This window comes from Nomascus leucogenys, chromosome 9, assembly GCF_006542625.1.
Source record: "Nomascus leucogenys isolate Asia chromosome 9, Asia_NLE_v1, whole genome shotgun sequence".
In the NCBI taxonomy this organism is placed as follows: domain Eukaryota; kingdom Metazoa; phylum Chordata; class Mammalia; order Primates; family Hylobatidae; genus Nomascus; species Nomascus leucogenys.
The window spans coordinates 14,164,980-14,180,328 of NC_044389.1; the positions used below are offsets into that span (position 1 = coordinate 14,164,980).

A 15,349-nucleotide genomic window follows, 5' to 3' on the forward strand; every position below is an offset into this window, starting at 1 on the left:
GTATGTTTTCAAACACTGCAGCAACCCAGATGGAGGACTCCAGAGCTGGATGTTTTGAGATCCAGTGAAGGATTCTATGTCCATAATGTGCGAGCAGGGGTTCCTCCCACCCCCAACCATGGGAGTCAGGAGACTCTAGCTTAGGGTTTCAGGTTACTTCTGGGTTAGGCAAATGACCACAAGCAGTCTGGCCTTGCCAATCAAAGAGTGGGCCACAAGATAAATGGAGACAGAAACCAGGCAAAGAGGGAGCTAGAGAACCAGTGGACAGTACAGGAGATAACTTTATTGAAACGCAAATGGCATTGAACAGATGAGTCTTGCTGGGAGGAGACATGCCAGATGGACAGAGGGCCCAGATGAGGGGTGGCCTCAGTGGCGATGAAGGAAGGCCTCTTCAGCTGGCTCTGGCATGAATTTTATTTTTAAATAATTTTTTATTTAAAATGAATTACTGAGGGGACAGCCCAGCTCTCTCTTCATGATTGTTACCGCAACTATATACAACAGTTTGCTTTCCAGATTCAGTTTCACTTTTTCTACATTAGATATAAAAGGGGGTAGGTTGAAAGAGGGGAGGGTCAAATAAAAAACATAAACACACAGACATACACATATCCTGGTTTGGGATTTTGCACCCAATAACTTAAAAAAAAAGTGTTGCAAAAACTTCTGCCCACTCTCCACCTGAGGAACACCATGCATTTGAGAAACACGGTCTCTGTCACATAAACGGTGCTGCCTAAAACAGTATGGAGGCGGGGAAGGAAGCTAGCAGGGGTTGGAATTCATTTTGAAAAAAGATTGTTTTGTTTGAAAAAGCAAAAACAAAAAAGCATTAGAAAGTGGGAGCCACTGCACAGCAGTAGCCCAGAGACTGGCTGCGATATGGTAGCTCTGCCTTGATATCATCTTCGTGTCTTCAGGCATAGAGAAATGGCAGAGAAGCAGGAAGACCCCACAGGAGATGGCCAGAGGATCCACCGTCAGCCTTCTGGGGACTAAGGAGGTGATCTTAGTGGAATTATTTTATACTCACATCCCCTGGGCTTTAGTCCTTCCTCCAAACACTTAGTTCCAGAGCTCAGGAGACCTATTACTAGCACTGTATGTTTCTTTGTGCTTTACCCAGGTTCTTATACAGGGAAAATTGACAAACTTGAAACAAAACCAGTTCTAAACAGCCTCATCTCCCCCATGGCCCAATCAGCTATTTTATGAGTTTGTAAAGATATGAAGCTTTTTTCAGATTTTTTTTTTTTAAAAAAGGATCTTACTTGGCAGGACACTGTGGCTCACACCTGTAATCCCAGCACTTTGGGAGGCTGTGGCAGGTGAATCACCTGAGGTCAGGAGATCGAGCCCAGCCTGGCCAACAAGGCAAAACTCCGTCTCTACTAAAAATACAAAAATTAGCTGGGTGTGATGGCGCACGTCTGTAATCCCAGCTACTCAGGAGGCTGAGGCAGGAGAATCGCTTGAACCCGGGAGGCGGAGGTTGCAGTGAGCTGAGATCGTGCCACTGCACTCCAGCCTGGGTGACAAAGCGAGACTCCTTCTCCAAAACAAACAAACAAACAAAAAACAACAAAAAAAGGATTTTATTCTATCACCTTGGCTGAGTACTTCTGTATCCAGGTCCTGCTGTGGGGAAAAGAGAGGAGGAGCACAAGGACTGACGTGCCCAGGGCTGTGTCTTCGTTATGCAAGACTCTCCTATGAGCTGAGTGGAGTGTAGATAAGGGGCCTTCCTGGGATACTGGAGCCCTACGCTGTTAGCTGCCATACAGAAGGAGGTTCTGGCCTGGTTCTCAGGCCCAGCAGTGCCCTTTATAACTCAAATAAAGGAGAGGGATGTTGCTGGGAGAATACGTTGTCATGGAAATACAAATTAGATTTTTTTTTTTCTTTTTTACTTTTTCCATCCTATTACATAATCAGCTCGGAATAGATACAAATAATTCGGCAGAAGAGCAATCTGGAAGAGACCTCCAACTGCTTTCCTTGTTGAAGCCCCTTAGTGTGCCAGGTAGTAATTTCCAAGGCATAAGGTTTTTCTCTGAAGGTTGTATTCGACTAGGAAAGATGCAAACATTCTCCTAACTTCCACCCAAAAGCACACATACCTTTCTTTGTTAAAATAATTGGAAAAACAGAAACACAAGGAAGCATGAAAAAGGTGACTTTGAAATTAACGTTAAAGTCTGAATTACAACCTAGAACCTTCTTATTTTGGGCCCCAAAGCCTCTCAGTGTGGGAACTCCAATACTTTAAAGGGCTTTCCCTTTAAAACAGTTGAATTTAGTGTGCATCAGAATCACCAGGAGGGTTTATTAAAACATGGATTGCTGGGTCCTCTCATTAGAGTTTCTGATTCAGCAGATCTGGGATGGGATTGAGAATTTTGTTTCTAACAAGTTCCCAAATGCTGCTGATGCTGCTGGTCTTGTGCCATACTTTGAGAACCACTGCTTTAAGGAATGAGAAACCAGGGGATCACTCACTTACTTCCATGATCACCCTTGTCACAGAAAATTCTCCATGGTAAAATCGTGAAGAAGAATGACCAAACCATCAAACTGGAAGGATCTAGTATACGTAGGTTGAATTTTCAACTGTCTTCGTGTCCCTGCAGCTTTGGCATTTTGATAGGTATCCTCCCTTCAAGGCTACATCTTCTGGGTTACTACCACCTTTCCCAGGATCTGTGGCCGGCAGTGCTCACTTCCAGGGCTAGGCTGAGCAGACATGCACCCATGCACCCTGGGCAGTGGGGAGTGTCAAGTTGGTGGCCCCATGTATCTGTAGTCAGGTTGATTCAGGACTCATTAAAATATAAGGCTGATTGGATTATAAGGGGCAATATCTTCAGGCTTTGGCCTTTGGGGAACAGTGTTAGTAAGATCATTTTATTACTAAGGCCTTCTCAGTGGAGCCATGAGCCAGAACTTGTGAGTAGTATATCCATCTCTATTAATAAACCCTCTGCAAAAGCCCATTTTTCCATCCCATCACAGGGGTTGGCTTATGAAGTCTGCTTCTTAACTTTAGCTTAGTCAGTGCCAAGGAATAAGGAAAGCAAAAATAAAGTATGATGAGGAACTGCGCTTGGTGATCTGGGTCACTTTAGCACTTACTCCCTGTGTTAAATGTGTGATTAGGACAATTCCCCCGCCCTCTCCAAATAATGGCAATAAAGAGTTCTTAAGGTCTCACGCAGATATCTCCTTGATCTTGATTTGGAGGACTGAGTCCCCTTCAGTCAGGCAAATTTTACCTAAATGCAGGGTTTCTATGTGGATGCCATCCCAAGTGAGGATGTGAGGTGTCTGTGAGAAGCAGCAGGCTACCATTTCTCTCTTCCTACTCTTTTAGAATACTTCAGGAAATAGCTACTCCTCAGACCACTGTAAGGGGTTATCCCTCTGAGTAGTGTGACCCTTGTTTCAGAGAGCTAGAAGTGAAGAGATGGTGAGATTAGGTAGACTTAGTCTTGCAAACCAGGAAAACCAGAAGGCAAGACATTAAGAGAGAAAAAGAAGCCCTCTATTTTGTCTTTAGTACTTAAGGAATATGGATAGATCAGTTGGAAGGTTGGCAATTCAAGACCAAAACAGTATACCAACCAATAAGGGTTTCATTGTAGGGTCTTCCCATGGACTTGTAGCAGATTTGTCTTCCCTGCCAGCCTCTACCTTCCCAATGGTTAGACATGAAAAAGACATGGGTACTTAAGGATTGACACAAAGACAAAGATAAGCACCGTAAAGCTGCCACAAAGCATAGATTTTAAAAAATACTTTGAAGCCTCAGAAGGTAGGAAACAGCAACAGCAAACTGCTCTTGTGTGTGTGAGAGAGGGAGACACACACACACACACACACACACACACACACACACGCAGACATCAGGTCCCACATTAGCCTCCAATGACCTAGTATTTTATTTTTAGTGCCGAGGCAAGGTCTGAGAAACAAGTACATTGGACAAAACTTGTTGGTCTTCTTCATCCAGAAATTAAGGGACTCAGCTCAGGAACCTCTCCTGGAGTTGTGGCTCTCCCCATTGGTTGACATTAGATATTGAATTCATGTCACTTCCTAGACAACTGTGGTGAGGGATGGAGTTGGGGGGCTGGAGAGGAAGATAATAGCACAAATACCAGTATTAGGCTGGATTCTTCTGAAGGTGCCTGGTGGTTGAGAATTTAGCTATGGGACCCAGTGTTTCTTTTCTGAAGGATCCCAGTAGTCTCAACCAAGAAGGAGGACGTAGGTGGGAGAGAATGCTGTGGATTTGCTCCTTGCCATAAATTCTAGGGCAGTGAGTGGGGAGCTCAGGTTTTCTGCTTCAGAGAAGTCTGGATGAGTGTCCCAAGGGGTTATAGCACCATGAGGAGGCTCAGCCTTCTGCAGTTGCCATGTAACTGTGATTCCTTCATGAGAATGATCGATCCCCACAGTGAGGGGCCCAGATGTGCAACTGTAAACAGGGTCCCAGGCTCCAGAGGGAAAGCCAAGGCTTCAATACCACCTCACTAGATGGGAACACACTTTCTGGAGGAAAGCCATTGGAGACCTGGGCTAAATGCAGCAGTCAGCTGAGAGTACAGGGTGGTGGATCCCAGGAAGAGAAATAAAAGGTCATAGCTTGAGGCCTCCAGAATCAACCTGCTGAGGATCCAAATAAAATTCACGGTGGTATCCATGGTTACCAGAGAGCCAAGAATCCCTTTGGGGTCGGAGGCAGTTGGAACGAAAGAAGGGGTTCTCCCCTCTCCTTTTTCTCAAGTAGCCAGTAACATCCATGGCAGAAGGCACTGGCTGGGCAGCACCAGAAAATAGAGTGAAGCGCTCAACCATCAGATTAAGATGGCATTAAAAGTCTGAGCCTTGCCATGGAACTGGAGCTTAGGATAGGATTTAGAAGAGGCCTAGATCCCAAGCAGGCCCATCCAGTCTTCTCTTCCTTCTAAGTTAGAACAGCCAGCTCGGGGGCCTCCTCATTCTGCACAGCAGAGACCTTAAGGCAGTGATTTCAGCACCATCCTTGGACACACAGCCTCTTCCCACCACAGAATTGCATATGTTACAGCTGAGTTGGTTAGGGATCTTCACAGCTCATGGAATTAGCAGCAATAGCAATAATAGTTTCCATCATACAGAACCCTGTCATCCATGGGAGCTTACCACGTGAATGCAGAAGCTTTTGTGAGGGGCAGCCTGGACCATCTTTTGGACTTAAATGAAAATATATCGATATGAAGATTCAGATGCATCTACTTCTCAGCTGGGTGGAACAGAGTGATCCAGGTTGGTATGCCTATAGATTCTGATAAAGTCTTGTGCTACTTAGGAATCTGAAGAGCAAACACTTAGGCCGGTGCTCATTGCATATCCTTGACCTGCAGAGTCCTGAAGCTTCAGCCTACTAGGCAGCTCAGCCTAGAAGCTGGTCCCGCGGGGCTTTCAGAAATGGCAGAAAGTAGACTTGCCCACTCCTGACAAGCAGGATTCCATAGTCCTTCAGGCTCCATCTTAATTGACCCCAGATCTTCTGCCCCCAGTGTATTGTACATCTAATCAAAAGCTTCTTTCTAGCTGGCTCCTTGGGTTTCAGCTACATTTCTTAGATGATCCCGAAGGTCTAGATAACAAGGGGGCATAGCTTAATGGAGGTTAACATTTCCTACTGGACTGTAAACTTAAGGGCCCAAGTCTTGTGTGTGTGTGTGTCTGTTTTAACCTAATGATTTGTACATAGTGAGTACTCAGTAAGTACTTGTCAAATGAAAGAACAGGGATTGCCAGACCTTCAAGGCAATGGGAAAGGAGCAAATCTGCAAAGGTAGGATCTCTTTGGAAGGCAGGTATTGGCCACCAAGTCAAACTCCTTGAGTCTTATATTCTGATTGGGATGATCTCACATGGATGTTCAGTCTCTTATATGTGAATACTCACTTGTGAAAAATAGTAAGAGCCAGCTAGGATATTTGGATTCAGTCAGGCACCATCAGAATAGTGCAGTGAAAGGCCAAACTGGCCACAAGACAGAGGAATGTTTTCAATTTCCTGGTTTTCCTCTGGTCCATGATAAAGCTCAGAGTAACTCTTCTATCAAGATGGGGCTATACCTTCTCATGACAGAGGCTGGCAGTTGAGCTACCCAGCAGAACGTGTACTTTCTCAAAAAGGAAGTCAAGGGAACTGGGTTCCTCTTCTCCCTCTACTTCCGAGCCAATCATGTCTCATATAAGCCCCACGGATGCCAAAGATAGTGGCATGGCAGGTGTCATGCCAATTGCATGGCATCAGATTCTCCAGAGAAAACCGACTTGGAAAAGCCAAACTAACCCCTGGAAAAGCAACCCGAGCATCTCATGGACATGTGAGGAAATGGGAAAATGGAAAAAGAAAAAAGGGAAACAAAAAAATAAATAGGCAAATTGGAGAAAAAAATGAAAACAAAATAAAAAACAAAAATAAAAAAGTAGGGTTTATTGACTCTCATGCATGTTAAATTAGAGGGTAGAAAGACAGAGCTGGTAGTCTTTCTCTGAAGGCTGTAAGGTTATTTTTGTGGTTTGATGGCTTCTCAGGTTGGCAGCCATCTTGTTGATGTCCCCTATGTCATCCAGAGGGCAGGAGCGGGCAGCTCTCTACCTTGGCAACTGGTTCCTCTCTCTCCAGCTTCATCTTTTCCATTGTTTTTTGTTTGTTTGCTTGTTTTTGTTTTTCATTTTTACCTTTTACAGATTGATTTAAACATTTTTAAACCACATGCTTCTTTTTCTGGGCTCCAGCCAGATCTCTGGGGGAGGAGTTGTTGGCAGTGGTGATGGAATTGGGAAGGGTCTGTGAGAAAATCTGAGGAGCTTCCTGCCTCCCCCAGATCCCCCTCACATGACTGTCTGTCTCAGGGTTGCTTGTGAGAATCATTTAGGAACTGCTGCAGTGTTTTGATGTTTTCTGAACCCCTCCCCAGAAAGCCCAGGAGTTTGTGATTGAAACAAGAAGTCAAGGGAAAGACCCAGAATCATCTTTTCCCCAAAGTCATTAGAGGAGGCCAGTAAATGTGTTTAGGGGGCACAAGTTCCCAAACGCCACCCCACCATTCCTTCCTAGGAAGTTCTCAAATGTACAGCACCAAGAACCTGTCCCTCCTCTTTCATCTCCTCCTCCCTCCTGTTCTCCTCCTGGGGCTGGAGAGCCAGTGCTCTGAAAGAGGAGAGGGGAGAGGAGGAGCTAAGATAGCTGATGCCAGCGTTCTGCTGTCCGGGGGTGACAGTGATTGCCGAACCCTTAAAGTGTTGCCTGAAGGTTGGGGTCCAGGATGGTTTCTCGATCTGGAGACTCAATGTAGTTGGCAGCTTCTTGAAGTTTCAGCAGCATGGCCATCTAAAGGGGGGCAAAAAGATGGATTTATGAGAGTTGGGACTCTGGGTCCTGCCCACAGAAGGGAAACAACAACAACAACAAATTCCTAACACTTTGGGAGGCCAAGGTGGAAGGATAGCTTGAAGCCAGGAGTTTGCGATCAGCTTTGAAAACAAAGAGAGACCCTGACTCTAAAAAAAAAAAAAAAAAAAAATTGGCCAGGCGTGGTGGCACACAACTACAGTCCCAGCTACTCAGGATGCCAAAGCCCAAGTGGGAGGATGACTCGAGCCTATGAGCCTAGGAGTTTGAGGCAGCAATGAGCTTTGATATCATCACTGCATTCCAGCCTGGATGAAAGAGCAAGACTCTGTCTCCAAAAAAAAAAAAAAATAATAAAAATCTAGATCATGGGTCTGATCCTTGGTTTCTCAGCGATGAAGAGCTCAGAGTTTAGAGTGGTTTGTGAAAAGGCAATGAGGATTGCTTCAATGATAACTGTGACACACGTGTATGTATAACAATTACTTGGGAGTATGCCTGCTATACAAGGGACAAGGTATCATTTATAGAGGAATACCACAAAAGAATGAGACCACTTCTGCCTGCAGGGTGCTTGCACTCCAGGAGAGGAGGGAAGGCCTGAACATACCAACAAATACTGGGAGGAATGTGAGAAATGCTATAAAATAACAATTTCCCCTTCTGATAGAGTATAAACCAGCAGCTAGACACTGTATTATTATGAACCTATTTCTCTCCAGCTTACCAACCGTGTTGCTTCATGTCAAGTCTAAACACCTCTATGTACTCACTTCCTTCTCTTTACTTACTTTTTTCCCTGGACACGTCAAGATTGGTACTTCAATTTCAGCTAAGTAAGCCTGGTGCATTTTCTGTTGAATCTGCTCTCCACATTCTCTTCTGTCTACATGATTATTAATAATCTTCCAATTTAAAAGCATTTTTATACAGATAGCATCTGTTTTTAACAAAGTCAAAATTTTAATAAAAATATATTATGATTATTGAAAGAATTTCCTATGGGAAAGATAGAATTGTAAGGTCATAGGATTTGCGCATGTTAAGTTTTAATATAATCTGCCAAATTATCTTCCAAAATGGTTTTATCAACAACCACTCCCACCAGCGGAGTATAAAAGTCTATGCTTCCATACATACTACTTTTGCCAGTGTGAAGTGGTATCTCTTTTTTTTTTTTTTTTTTTTTTTGAGACGGAGTCTCGCTCTGTCGCCCAGGCTGGAGTGCAGTGGCACAATCTCGGCTCACTGCAAGCTCCGCCTCCCGGGTTCACGCCATTCTCCTGCCTCAGCCTCTCTGAGCAGCTGGGACTACAGGCGCCCGCCACCACGCCTGGCTAATTTTTTTTGTATTTTTAGTAGAGACGGGGTTTCACCGTGGTCTCGATCTCCTGACCTCGTGATCCGCCCGCCTCGGCCTCCCAAAGTGCTGGGATTACAAGCGTGAGCCACCGCGCCCGGCAGTGAAGTGGTATCTCTTGTTTTAATTTGCATTTCCTCAATTATTGGAGAGGCAAAGGATCCTTTTATGTTTTTAGTGGCCATTTGCATTTCCTCTAGTCAAATGCCTACTCATATCTTTTTTTTTTTTTTTTTTGAGATGGAGTCTCGCTCTGTCGCCAGGCTGGAGTGTGCAGTGGTGTGATCTCGGCTCACGGCAACCTCCACCTCCCGGGTTCAAGTGATTCTCCTTCCTCAGCCTCCCGATTAGCTGGGACTACAGGTGCCTGCCACCATGCCTGGCTAATTTTTTGTATTTTTAGTAGAGATGGGTTTTCACCATGTTGGCCAGGATGGTCTCAATCTCTTGACCTCATGATCCGCCCGCCTTGGCCTCTCAAAGTGCTTGGATTACAGGCATGAGCCACCACGCCCGGCTTTCATATCTTTTTCCTAAGAGATGGGGTCTTGCTCTGTCACCTGGGCTGGAGTGCAGAGGTGCAATCACAGCTCACTGTAGCCTCAACTTCCCAGGCTCAAGCAATCCTCCCGCCTCAGCCTCCTGAGTAGTTGTGACTGTAGGCATGTGCCATCACACCCAGCTAATTTTTTTGTTTTTCTAGAGATGGAGTCTCAGTATGTTGCCCAGGTTGGTCTTGCACTCCTGGCCTCAAGCCATCCTCCTCCTGTCTCAGCCTCCCAAAGTGCTGGAATTACAGCTGTGAGCCACTGTGCCCAGCTGTTTATATCTTTTATCCATTCTTCTGTTTGGAAATTTTAGATATTTTAGATACCAGTCTTCTTCTGGCTAGAGGCATTGCAGATATTCCCCCCAGTTTGTACTTGGCTTAGCCTGCTTTCTACGGGAGTTCCATGAACTCATTTAGCTGAAGTAGTCTCAGGATCGCATCAGAGGAGAAGCAGAAGTAGAGAGAGTTCTAGTGTGCCCTACTGCTTTACTTCTTTGGTTGATATTCCTACATCATGAGATCTACCTGAGACTTGGGTCTTTGCTAGAATACATCTTGCTGGGATGCATTATTATTTAGCTTAAGCCAGGTCTCAGGCATATGATCTTTATAACCCCAGATTCTGATATTCAGAGCTCCTCACTGGCCTCAGCCTGGTCCTGGCCTTGCTAGTGCTCACTCTTTACTCTCCAGGCCCCCATCAGTGTATGTATGAAAAGTGCGAAGAATTCAGGGTTTTTTTAAACTTATTTTTTTCTTTTTTGAAATACAGACAGGGTATCATTATGTTGCCCAGGGTGGTTTTGAACTCAAACAATCCTCCCACCTCAGCCTCTTAAAGCACTGGGATTACAGGTGTGAGCCACCCTGCTGGTCAATAATTCAGTTCTATAATAGTCTTATTTTTACTCTAGAATGGCTTCTACTCACCAGAGGATCTGAGTCCAGAGAACTTGGGGTGCTGTCTTTGACTGTCCTATCCTCAGGAGGTGAGGCAATGCTGTGAGGGCCCACGGTGGGTGGGGGCAGGTGGTACAGCTTTGATTGGTCTTGTTGGGCTGATGGCCAGGGAAGTGTGTCCCGGACCCATTCCACTGGGTCCTCCCAAGCAGCTTTCTGTCCATGGACCTGGAAAGAAGGCGAAATATGATTACTGTGGGGAATTAACAGATTAGAGACTTGTTCATGCGGTCTTTTGGTAATTCCTACAAAAAATAGGCTCCTTAAAAATGTGCACTTCCTGGCTGGGTGCAGTGGCTCACGCCTATAATCCCAGCATTTAGGGAGGCCAAGGCGGGCAGATCACTTGAGGTCAGAAGTTCAAGACCAGCCTGGCCAATGTGATGAAACCCTGTTTCTACTAAAAATAAAAAATAAAAATAAAAATTAGCCATGCATGGCGGTGCGTGCCTATATAATCCTACCTGCTTGGGAGGCTGAGGCAGGAGAATCACTTGAACCTGCAGAGGTTGCAGTGAGCCACTGCACTCCAGCCTGGATGACACAGCAAGACTCCGCCTCAAAAAAAAAAAAAAAAAAAAAAGTGCACTTCCTCAAATGTAAATCCTCGAGGCTCTGATTTCTGTGGAGTTTTCCTGAGTTTCCAAATAAGGAAATAAGTTGGTATAAATTGTAAAATAATTTTGGAGGATAATTTAACAGATTGTATTAAAACTTTAAAAAATATTTAATTTTTATTTTTCAATTTATTTTATTTATTTTTTAATCAACAAAAATTATATGCATTTATGATGTATAACATGATGTTATGAAATATGTATTTGCCATGGGATGGCTAAATCAAGCTAATTAACGTATGTATTACCTTACATATATATTTTTTCCCAGAGAGAGTTTCGCTCTTGTTGCCCAGGCTGGAGTGCAATGGTGCAGTCTTGGCTCACTGCAATCTCTGCCTTCTGTGTTCAAGCGATTCTCCTGCTTCAGCCTCCCAACTAGCTGGGATTACAGGCATGCACCACCATGCTCGGCTAATTTTTTGTATTTAGTAGAGATGGGGTTTCATCATGTTGGTCAGACTGGTCTTGAACTCCTGACCCCAGATGATCCACCCGCCTTGGCCTCCCAAAATGCTGGGATTAACAGGTGTGAGCCACTGCACCCAGCTTTACCTCACATATTTGTGTTCGTGTGTGGTGAGAACACTTAAAATCTATTCTTGGCTGGGTGCGGTGGCTCACACCTATAATCCCAGCACTTTGGGAGGCCAAGGTGGGCAGATCACCTGAGGTTGGGAGTTCGAGACCAGCCTGACCAACAAGGAGAAACCCCATCTCTACTAAAAATACAAAATTAGCCGGGTAAGGTGGCACATGCCTGTAATCCCAGCTACTTGGGAGGCTGAGGCAAGAGAATCGCTTGAACCTGGGAGGTGGAGGTTGCAGTGAGCTGAGATCCCGCCATTGCACTCCAGCCTGGGCAACAAGAGTGAAACTCCGTCTCAAAAAATAAATAAATAAATAAAAACTATTTTCTTAGTGATTTTCAAGTATATGACACATTGTTATTAACTATAGTCACCATATTGTACAATATATCTCTTGAACTTATTCCTCCTGTCTAATTGAAATTTTGTATCGTTTGACTAACATCTCCTCAACCACTCCTACTCACCTACTCTCCTGCCCAGTCTCTGGTAAGCACCATTCTACTTTCTGCTGCTCTGAGTTTGACTTTATTAGATTCCATGTATAAGTGAGTTCGTGCAGTATTTGTCTTTCTGTGCCTGGCTTATTTCACTTAACATAATGTCCTCCAGGTTTATCCATGTTGTTTCAAATGACAGAATTTCTTCCCCATCCCCCAACCACCCCACGTTTTTTTAAGAGACGGGGTCTTGTTATGTTGCCTAGGCTAGACTTTTAACTCCTGGTCTCAAGAGATCCTCTCGCCTCAGCTTCCAGAGTAGCTGCTGGGACTACAGGCATGCATCATCATGCCTGGCTTTGAATTTCCTCCTTTTTTACAACTGAATAATTTTCCATCGTGTGTATATATACCACATTTTCTTTATCCATTCATCTACTGATGGATGCCTAGGTTGCATTAAAACTTAACATGCACAAATCTCATGACCCTGCAATTTCATTTTTCAAGTAGGAAATGTTTCCACTTTAGTCATAACACTTAATTTTTTTTTTTACTTTCTTTCTTTTTTTTTTTTTTTGAGACAGAGTCTCCCTCTGTCACCCAGGCTGGAGTGCAGTGGCAGTGATCTCGACTCACTGCAAGCTCCACCTCCCAGGTTCATGCCATTCTTCTGCCTCAGCCTCCCGAGTAGCTGAGACTACAGGCACCCACCACCACGCCTGGCTAATCTTTTGTATTTTTAGTAGAGATGGGGTTTCACTGTGTTAGCCAAGATGGTCTCGATCTCCTGACCTTGTGATCCACCCTCCTTGGCCTCCCAAAGTGCTGGGATTACAGGCGTGAGCCACCGTGCCTGGCTTTTTTTTTTTTTTTTTTTTTTTACTTTCTTGAAAACAAATACTATCTGTGTGAAAATGCTTTTAAATTGAAAAGCTACTAATAATAATGCAACATTTCCTTAAAGTAACGTAATTTATAAATGAAATAATGATTTCTGGCATCAGTCTGACAGCATCTTTAGAAATTTACTATATCACCAGGAGATATGTATCTCAATAACAGGTTACTTTTACAGATAATATATGACCAATGGGTCTAGCCATTACATCACAGTTTATTAGTGCTGGAATGGACTTTAGTGATCATCATACCCTAATTTACAGGTAAGAAAACTGAGGTGGTTTTAAAAAAATGATATGTTCCTTTTGTACTAGGTTTTTATTCTAACTTTTAATTTTAATTGTAATTTTTTTTGAGACAGGGTCTCACTCTGTTGCCCAGGCTGGAGTGTAGTGGTGAGAACATGGCTCACTGTAGCCTGTACATCCTGGCCTCAAGTGATCTGGCCTCACCCTCCAGAGTAGCTGGGACTACAGGTGTGCACCACCATGCCTGGCTAATTTTTTTAATTTTTTGTAGAGACAGGGTCTCCCATGTTGCCCAAGCTCCTGGGCTCAAGTAGTCCTCTCATCTCAGCCTTCTAAAATGCTAGGATTACAGGTGAGAGCTACTGGGCCCAGCCTTATTCTAAGTTTTTTTTTTTTTTTTGAGACAGAGTCTCGCTCTGTTGCCCAAGGTGGAGTGCAGTGGCGCGATCTCAGCTCACTGCAATCTCTGCCTCCCAAATTCACACCATTCTCCTGCCTCAGCCTTCCAAGTAGCTGGGACTACAGGCACCCACCACCAGGCCTGGCTAATTTTTTGTATTTTTAGTAAAGAGGGGATTTCACCATGTTAGCCAGGATGGTCCTGATCTCCTGAGCCACCACGCCCGGCCTCCTTATTCTAACTTTTAAAAATCTTTTCACATATTTCATTTTGTCTTCAAAAGACTCCAATGATTTAGGTAGAGCAGAAGGTGATGTCTCCTTTTTTTTTTTTTTTACATATGAGGGTATTTAAAAAGGTCAAGTAACTTGGTTAATATAACCTACTTATTAGTAGTTAGTAAGTAGCTAAGGTTTTTTTTTTGTTTGTTTGTTTGTTTTTAATTAGGGTTTTACTTAATTCTTAGCTCAATTATTTTTCTGTTTGCTCTGACCCCTAGAGAGTGGTTTAAATTGGGCTTACAGCCAGAAGGCCTAGGGCTTGAGAGATGGCCCCAGAGGCAGTGGTCATTGTACCATTTGCTGAATGGCAGCTGGAGGCAGGAAAGCAGCTTAGTCTACCTAGTGCCTTGCTCCACCTGTTAGAAAGAGAACCTAACTAATCCCAGTGGTCCCATGCCTAACATTAAAGAAACGTTTCTACTTTGTTAGGTAGGACAGCCTGATCTTAGGGTTTGAGTGAAGCGGGTAGGGCTCACCTTGATCCCATCCTTGGCTCCTTCCTGTAGATAGGGAATGATAGAGTTGTTCCACAGGTCAATGAACCAGGTCCGGAAGTCCTCAATGCCAATGGGACAGGATAGAAAGAAGCAAGGGCCTAGGGAAGAGGATGGGGCCATGAAGATGGCTGGGAACCTAGATCTTCCCAGTTGTGTGCCTCTTTTACTCCTTAGTGCCAGGCAGAGGGGTCTGACAGTCAAAGGATTAAAGGAAATTTAGAGTTGTCAAGACTAGTGGGTGCTGACTGCCTAGACGGCAATCTCATAAGTCCTGCTTCACAAGGTAGAAGTGAGATAAGGGAGTGAGGAAAGCTGTTTAATTCCCTCCTACATATGTGCCCTCCTTTTTTCTGTTAATTGTGGGAAAAAACCAAGGAGAGGGGTTAGCTTTCTGGTGATTGAAGTGGTGCTAACTGTGTTGGGAAGGCTCGTTAAGTGGTTCTAAGTCTGAAGCCACAAGGCTTGCAGCTCCTTTACATGCTGAAGACTCCAGGAAGGAAAGGGAGCATCCCTCCAGGTGATATAGTGGAAAAGGGAAGCCACCTCCTGACCCCCAGGGGGAAACTGGACCCCAGTACCGATGAGGAAGTCTGAGGTGCTGTGCTTCTCAAGGAAGGTGTGGAGATGATACCACAGCTTGGGTACCCAGTCGAGCACCCGAAGCAGTTCTTCCTTGTTGGCATTGATGTCGCTGTCTGACTCTACCAGCTTCCTCCTCAGGTAACGAACCAGGAAGCCATTGGCTGGCTCCACATTGTTGGAGAAGGTCAACATCCTGCCACCAAAGATGGGGAAAGTGGGGTCAGAGTGGCAATGGGCACATTGTCAGGGTTCAGCCCCTGCCAGTCTGTCCCTCCTTCTGCCTGCTTCTCACTAATGCCTACTTGGTTTCTCTTCAAGTAATAGTGGGGACATCTGAACTCAGAGCATAAGCCCTGGGGTGGTAGAGCTGATTCTCAAATCGGTAGCCCTCTTCAGATAACCTTCTGACATCACTGACCCAGATCAGCATGTGGGGCAGAGAATCCTAATTCTGCTTAGAGCAACCTACCTGGCTCTCTCTTAGTTTTGCAATCCTTTTCTC

The 15,349-nt window shown here is 44.6% G+C and overlaps 1 protein-coding gene across 6 annotated transcripts in view; it reads right to left on the reverse strand.

Moving 5' to 3' along the window:
* Positions 1-266: 266 nt before the first annotated feature.
* The window catches only part of NAV1 (neuron navigator 1), a 287,918-nt gene continuing 272,835 nt past the window's right edge, over positions 267-15,349 (reverse strand). For all 6 annotated transcript variants that reach the window (XM_030818659.1, XM_012502004.2, XM_030818658.1 and 3 more), the window contains 4 exons: positions 14,844-15,040; positions 14,245-14,363; positions 10,260-10,457; positions 267-7,398 (listed from right to left, as the gene is read on the reverse strand). In XM_030818659.1, coding sequence (XP_030674519.1) covers positions 7,303-7,398; positions 10,260-10,457; positions 14,245-14,363; positions 14,844-15,040 — 610 coding nt within the window. In that variant the 3' untranslated portion in view covers positions 267-7,302. The remainder of the gene's footprint in view (positions 7,399-10,259; positions 10,458-14,244; positions 14,364-14,843; positions 15,041-15,349) is intronic.